Raw genomic sequence first — 6,266 nt, 5'->3', positions numbered from 1 at the left:
GGAGGAATAGGAATAGAAAAATGGATGAAGAAAAAATGAGAAGAACGGATGAAGAAAAAATGAGAAGAAGAGAAAAGAAATGGTTCCGACCGTTTTTGGGAGTTAATAAAACTTCCCAGAACCGCTGAAGGGTAATTGAGGAATTCTGCACGTTTTTAATAATTTTAAATAATATTGGGTGCGACTACAGGGAAAAGTAATTCTGGGCCTGGCGGTAAAAAAAAAAAAAATTCTGGGCCTGCGCCTAAGTTCCCCTATCACAGAAGCAAATCTCTATTTCTCAATCGATCGACAAAAAGAAAAAACGATAAAAATCCGATCCCTAATAATCTCTCTTTTTGATCATTTAGTCATGTCGATATCCACCAGCAGTTTTCATCAAGAGAAGGAAGCTCATCCCGGAAAGAAACAAAAGATGAGCGATGGAAGCGAAGCTGCTGAAGATATGGATCTTGGTTCGTTTTCCTTTTCCTTTTCTCTCGTCATCTAATTTGTTCTTCTGAAATTCTTGTTTTCCACCTAATTAATAGAAAAAACCCTAATATTGATCTTAATTTTGTTAGCTTTATATCTAATTTGTTTTCCAATCTAAATTTTGTTAGGGTTTAATTTCCCCCAATCCCCCGTAAATCGATTAAACCCCCTAATCTATGGTTCATTAATAACTGAAAACATAGGTGAGCAAAACAAGAACTGCGACAATTGTGGGAAGATTGGTGATCATCGGACAGAAGATTGTCGTTCTGGAATTTATGGTAGGTCACGAAAGTATGACCAAAACACTATCCGTTTTAGAAACCTCTCAGAAGATACCCACAGGGATCAGTTGGATTGGCTGTGCAGTAATTACGGGACAGTTGCTCGTGCTGCTGGTCCTGAAATTAAGGGCATGAAAGATCAAGGTTTGGTGGCCTTTGAGAACAAGAAAGATGCACAAATAGCCATTCAGAAGCTCAATGGTTCCACTTATAAGGGTCGCGTTATCACAGTCGAGTGGGCTTTGAAAGATAATGCACCAGACCTCCAGGAAACCAAGTGCAGGTATTGTGGGAAGATTGATGAACACTCGGATAAATATTGTCCTTTAGTAGTTTTTAACCCGACGATAGGGAAGTATGTCCATAGCACTCTCCATTTTAGAAACTTCGCAGGAGGCACTGATAGGTCAGACATATCATGGCTGTGCCGTAATTTTGGGGAACTTGCTTGTGTTTTTGAGCCTGGATTGTATTTTGAGGGAGATCAAGGTTTGGCGGTAGCCTTTGAGAACAAGGAAGATGCACAAAAGGCAATTCAGAAGCTCAATGGTCTCCTTTATAAGGGCCGTGTTATCACAGTCGAGTGGGCCAAGGAAAAGAACTAGAATTCCCCTTGAAATCTTGAAATTATCCCTGTGTTTGTTATTTCTCCTTGTTTTGTAATAACTAGTCTATGGACGCATGTATAAACTAACTTATGGCCTTGCGCATGCAGATATGTTTGGAGTGTTTCTTTTTGAGTGCTGTCTCCCGTTATTATTGTTGTATCCTTTACTTACTCCCTCCGTCCTAATTTACTTGCTTTAAATTGGATTTTGCAAAAACTTGAAAAGAAATTCAAATAACTTTCACATACACCATCGATCTTTCAAATTGTTTGTTTAATATACTAGTTTGCTAAAAAAAACACAATTTAGGCAAGTAAATTAGGACGGTGGGAGTATTATTCTTTCCTAGTTTTACAATAAATCCATTTTCTTTTCTTTTTTTTTTCTTTGTAATAAATCCTTTTTTTTTTTTTTTTGACAATCAACGTATTTCAATGCATTCAAATCAAAATAGTGATTACATGTTGGCTTACAAGAATAACAAAAACATCAAAATAAGAGATAATGAAAACCCTAATACTAACAAGGACATCAATTACAAGTAGACTGCGAAGAGAAAGTGCGATAAACCACAAAGATATCCAGAAAAGCTTTATGTATAAGGGAGAGACGATGGTATATCTGGAAACGAATTCCGACCATTTAATCTGATTATATTCTTCTTCCATAAGAGATGCTCCTAAAACAAAGGAGTGATTTGCCCATAAAATTGTCGATCCACACGAACATAGATGCGCGATATCGTGATAAATCGTTGGTGTTTTTGAATCGAGAGTACCAAGCCACGAACCAGCCATTACAATTTGAAGAACTCGCCCCACAACGACGAAAAAAAATCATCCCAAAACGACGAAGAAATATGTCAAAAGACGCCAAAAATGATGTAAAAACATCTTATATAATTACCTATTATCAAAAACTTTTTAAAAAAAAGAGTCCTTGATCAGTTTAAACCAGATCTGAGAAAGATGGCTCTTGAGTTTTTTTTTTTTTTGTTTTGAGAAAGAGAAGATGAAGAAAAAGAAGAGAGAGAAAAAAGAATAAACCCATGTTTTTTGAAAGTCAATTTTATTTAATATGAGTATATTAAAATAAATCCAACTCAACTACACATAAAACATGCAATAAACCAAAAAAGAAAAACAATTGGCAATCTATAATAGTTGAGAAAAATATAAACATGCAAAATTTTCAAAGCATATAATAGTTGCCATAGTTTCTTTATCAACTCCCAGAAATTCATTGATTTTGTCTTCTGACTGCGCAGATCGATTGTTACTTGAGATATATATCCGCCCATTCGTAGTGTATACAGTTGAGAAAAATATAAATCGTTTAGTAATCTCAAATTAATGTACTAACAAAAATCTCGCATGTAGTTGATATGTCATGTTAGGGGAGTTAGGGGAGGGATCCCCTCATACTTTTATTATCACACTATCTCACATGTTGGACGTCATTTTTACGAATAAAAATCTAAAGTAACAGATTTAAAGTTAATATTTTGGGGATAGGTTTCTCTGACCGAGTTATACATACCTACAAAAAATGAGCGTATTCTGAGACACATAATATCACATTACTTTGAAAATGAACCGTAGAAATTAAGACCTGTAGATTGTGAGGTTTTATATTTCAGAATGCACTCATTTTATATTTCGGTAAATCATTATGCTTTCTCCCTCATCCTGAAACGAAACAAAAAAAAACCCATATGGATTTGAAGTCTAAAACAGTGAAGTATGGGGGAACATATACAATCATTCAATGGTTGAGTATGATCTTCAAACTAATATCATAAACTGTTGTCGGCTGCTATTTGTTTGTGTATTTGTAAATGCCGGAACGACATTATTTTCATAAATGGGACAGCGAGATTCAAGAGTCTCACAGAAGACATCAAAACTTGAACTGTTTTTTTTTGGAACAAGAAAAGTTTTTATTAATTATGAATTAGGAAACTGATACATAATGAGCATCCTCGTACGGAAGAGGTAAAACTTCGGATGGAAGACAATCGTTCCAAAGATGGTTGAGTTTATTTACTCTAGCTAGCTTGGAAAATGCATCGGCTATCTTGTTTCTTTCCTTTGGCACATAAGAACATTGCTAGGATGACTTTTATCTTTAACTAAGTTTAAGAGCCTCCATTCTGTGGAGTAATTTTCATTATTAACAACATCAACTACAACTTTGCAATCCAGTTCAAACAACACTTTCTGTAGCTGTAGTTCCTTCGCCCATTTGACTGCCTCCCAAAGTCCCTAGCATTATGCATGTTCCACACTTTTCACATCTCCTAGGTGGATGCACCTTGCTGACAATTGGGTACCTGCACAATCTCGAATAATTAGACCAATACCACCAGTTTTATCAATATATTGGTAAGAACCATCACAATTCATAGTAAGCATGCCATATGGGGGAAGGATCCAGTAAGTGTTTTAGGCTGACTCAGATCTTTTTTTTTTTTTTTTTTGTAACTTCGTCATGTTTTGTTCGTTTTTTTTTCGTTTTCTTTTTTTTTTTCTAAAAGATGTTTTAGGCTCTACTGGGTTTGGGGAGGTTGAGATGTTCGCCGCCCCTTTTTCCTCTCCTTTTTGGGATATCTTGCTTACTTTTCGTAATCTTTTTCTTTACAATTATTTTGAACTTCTTTACGTATAACAGGTTATGTACTTCATAATGGGAACATTTGTAAATCTCCAATTTCGAGCCAACTATAGTAGGTAATGAATGTGGCTGTCAAAAAATGTTCAGTTATCCTAAATGAATCAATGTATACGTACAGTGTCACTCATATGTAACATGCGCCCGTCATTTGTATGGTGTTAGAAATTCTCGGGACTAACTAACCTCGAAAATCGACTTGTAAGGTTAGGATTATACAAGGCTTAGTGCAAGACCTAGGATGCCCTAGGCGATGTGGTACTATTTAACACCCCCCTTCAATGACTAGGTATGCACAGACGGAGTGGCACGGAAGCCAGGACACACACTGGCGGGGATACGGAGTGGTACGGAAACCACGGACGTATACTGGCGGGGATACTAAGTGGTATGGAAACCACGGAACCACGAGTGACGTTGAGAGGGGTCTGGATCTGATACCATGTTGAAATATACACCGCCTTGATATCTTTGATATTATTCTCTTATATATTGTGTATTCGTTGGTTTATATTTTCGGTTATTTTGTTTCCTTTTACTATGATGTAATCTTGTATAAGAGTCTGTTGTAATCTCTTGGTTGAATACGATTGGATACAGAGAGAAACCATTCCAGGAACATATGTGTCATGACAAACTTTGTCATGGCATCAGAGCCAGAATCGATCTGAAATCCATTTCCGCTGTAAATCAAAACCAGAGTTAGTGAGGTATCATCAATATCCCTCTTCATATTGATCATGTTCTTTTTATATTCACATATCCTATTCCAGAAATCATGTTTTTATAATGTCTCGTGAAGATATCCAACCCATTACTGTCAAGCTAGATGGTACCAACTATAATCATTGGTCCTTTTTGATGAGAAGTTTTCTCAAAGGAAAGAGTATAAGGAAGTACATTGATGGCAAAGAGAAGTGTCCTAAATCAAGCAGAAGCACTCAGGGTAAGGAGGCACCAACAAAAGATCCTATAGAAAAATGGGAAATCAACAATCATAAGATCCTCACTTGGATCAGCAACACAATGATCACTTCTATTAGCACGCAGTTAACCAGTTTCGATGTAGCGAAAAAAGCGTGGGATTTTTTCGAGAAGAGGTACACTCAAATCAATTTTGATTAAAGGTATAAGCTCGAAAAAGACATTCGTTTGTTGAAACAACTACATGATCAGAATGTGACTGGCTTTTATTCAGAGATGTTACTAATTTGGAACCGACTGGCTCTCATGGAAACAAAATTGACAGCTGACATAGAGTTGTGGAAGAAATATAGAGAAGAGTCTCGGCTTGTCCAAGTATTTATGGCGTTAAGAGAAGAATTTGAATCAGTTAGAGCGTCAATTATCCATCGATCTCCTCTCCCAACATTAGAAGTTGCACTTTTTGAACTTATTGCTGAAGAAACTCGTGAAGGAATCAAACCAGATGTTGCAATCGTACTTGTTTCTCCTTCAAGTTTTAATTTTCAGAGAAATCCTTCATCCTATCGAGACTTGTCTCATGTGCAGTGTCACAACTATAATATTTTGGGCATTTCGAAAAGAACTGCACACTGTAACCATACCATCCCAAAACCTTGTCCAAAGTCTAACAAGTTAGAAGAGCATACAAGCAGGCACACCTCAATGTAAGTATTGCAAAGATTTTGGACATACTGTGCATAATTGTACGTCTCCATCGTCTAGAAATATGAGAGAAAAGAGAACAACAAATGTTTCTCCTTCGCAATTTGCTGGTCCTATCATTGCTGCACCAGCATTGGAGAAATCGCATGAGCCAGTTGCAAACAAAAACCTTGCTGAGATTTAGGAGATGCTTAAACAAGCACTCTCAATTAGTAACAATTCTACAGAAAGTGCTGCTCTCTCGGTTCCCTCAGGTATATTTACAACTGTTTGGTTTCTTGATTCCAGTGCCTCAAATCATATGACATTCAATTCTACACTTTTTGAGATTGTTCACATTATTGTAACACTGAAAATCCGCACAACGGATGGATCAAAAATAATAGCCTGCCATATTGGACATGTTAAGGTTACAGATAAGATACAAATACCGAATGTTCTATTTGTTCATGAAATAAAGATGAATCTTATTTCCATCGGTCAATTATGTAATCAAGGATTTAACATCTTCTTCTTTTCATCTGGCTGTGTTATACATGATTCCAAGACAAAGAAGGAAGTTGTGATAGGCCATAGATTTGGTCGCTTGTACCTGCTAGAA

The 6,266-nt window shown here is 36.4% G+C and overlaps 1 protein-coding gene across 2 annotated transcripts; it reads left to right on the top strand.

The window, feature by feature from the left end:
* The first annotated feature begins 276 nt into the window (after positions 1 to 276).
* On the top strand, positions 277 to 1,498 carry LOC113327527. 2 transcript variants are annotated; one of them, XM_026574713.1, is made up of 2 exons: positions 277 to 455; positions 603 to 1,498. In XM_026574713.1, the coding sequence occupies exons 1-2, from the start codon at positions 353 to 355 to the stop codon at positions 1,361 to 1,363; spliced, it is 864 nt and encodes a 287-aa protein (XP_026430498.1). In that variant the 5' UTR covers positions 277 to 352; the 3' UTR covers positions 1,364 to 1,498. The 2 variants fall into 2 exon arrangements, with proteins under 2 accessions (XP_026430498.1, XP_026430499.1); XM_026574714.1 differs by having other exon boundaries at positions 283 to 455; positions 678 to 1,498.
* The last annotated feature ends 4,768 nt before the right edge of the window (positions 1,499 to 6,266 follow it).

Source organism: Papaver somniferum, unplaced genomic scaffold, assembly GCF_003573695.1.
Source record: "Papaver somniferum cultivar HN1 unplaced genomic scaffold, ASM357369v1 unplaced-scaffold_102, whole genome shotgun sequence".
Taxonomy (NCBI): Eukaryota; Viridiplantae; Streptophyta; class Magnoliopsida; order Ranunculales; family Papaveraceae; genus Papaver; species Papaver somniferum.
The sequence above is the reverse complement of the archived record's forward strand: the minus strand, read 5'-3'. Positions and strand labels throughout refer to the sequence as shown.

Bases quoted from the DNA above. Each gene is read 5' to 3' on its own strand.
- LOC113327527 (XM_026574713.1), top strand. From the start codon at position 353: ATGTCGATATCCACCAGCAGTTTTCATCAAGAGAAGGAAGCTCATCCC. The intron at 456-602 runs GTTCGTTTTCCT...AAATTTTGTTAG, and splicing joins TGCTGAAGATATGGATCTTG to GGTTTAATTTCCCCCAATCC.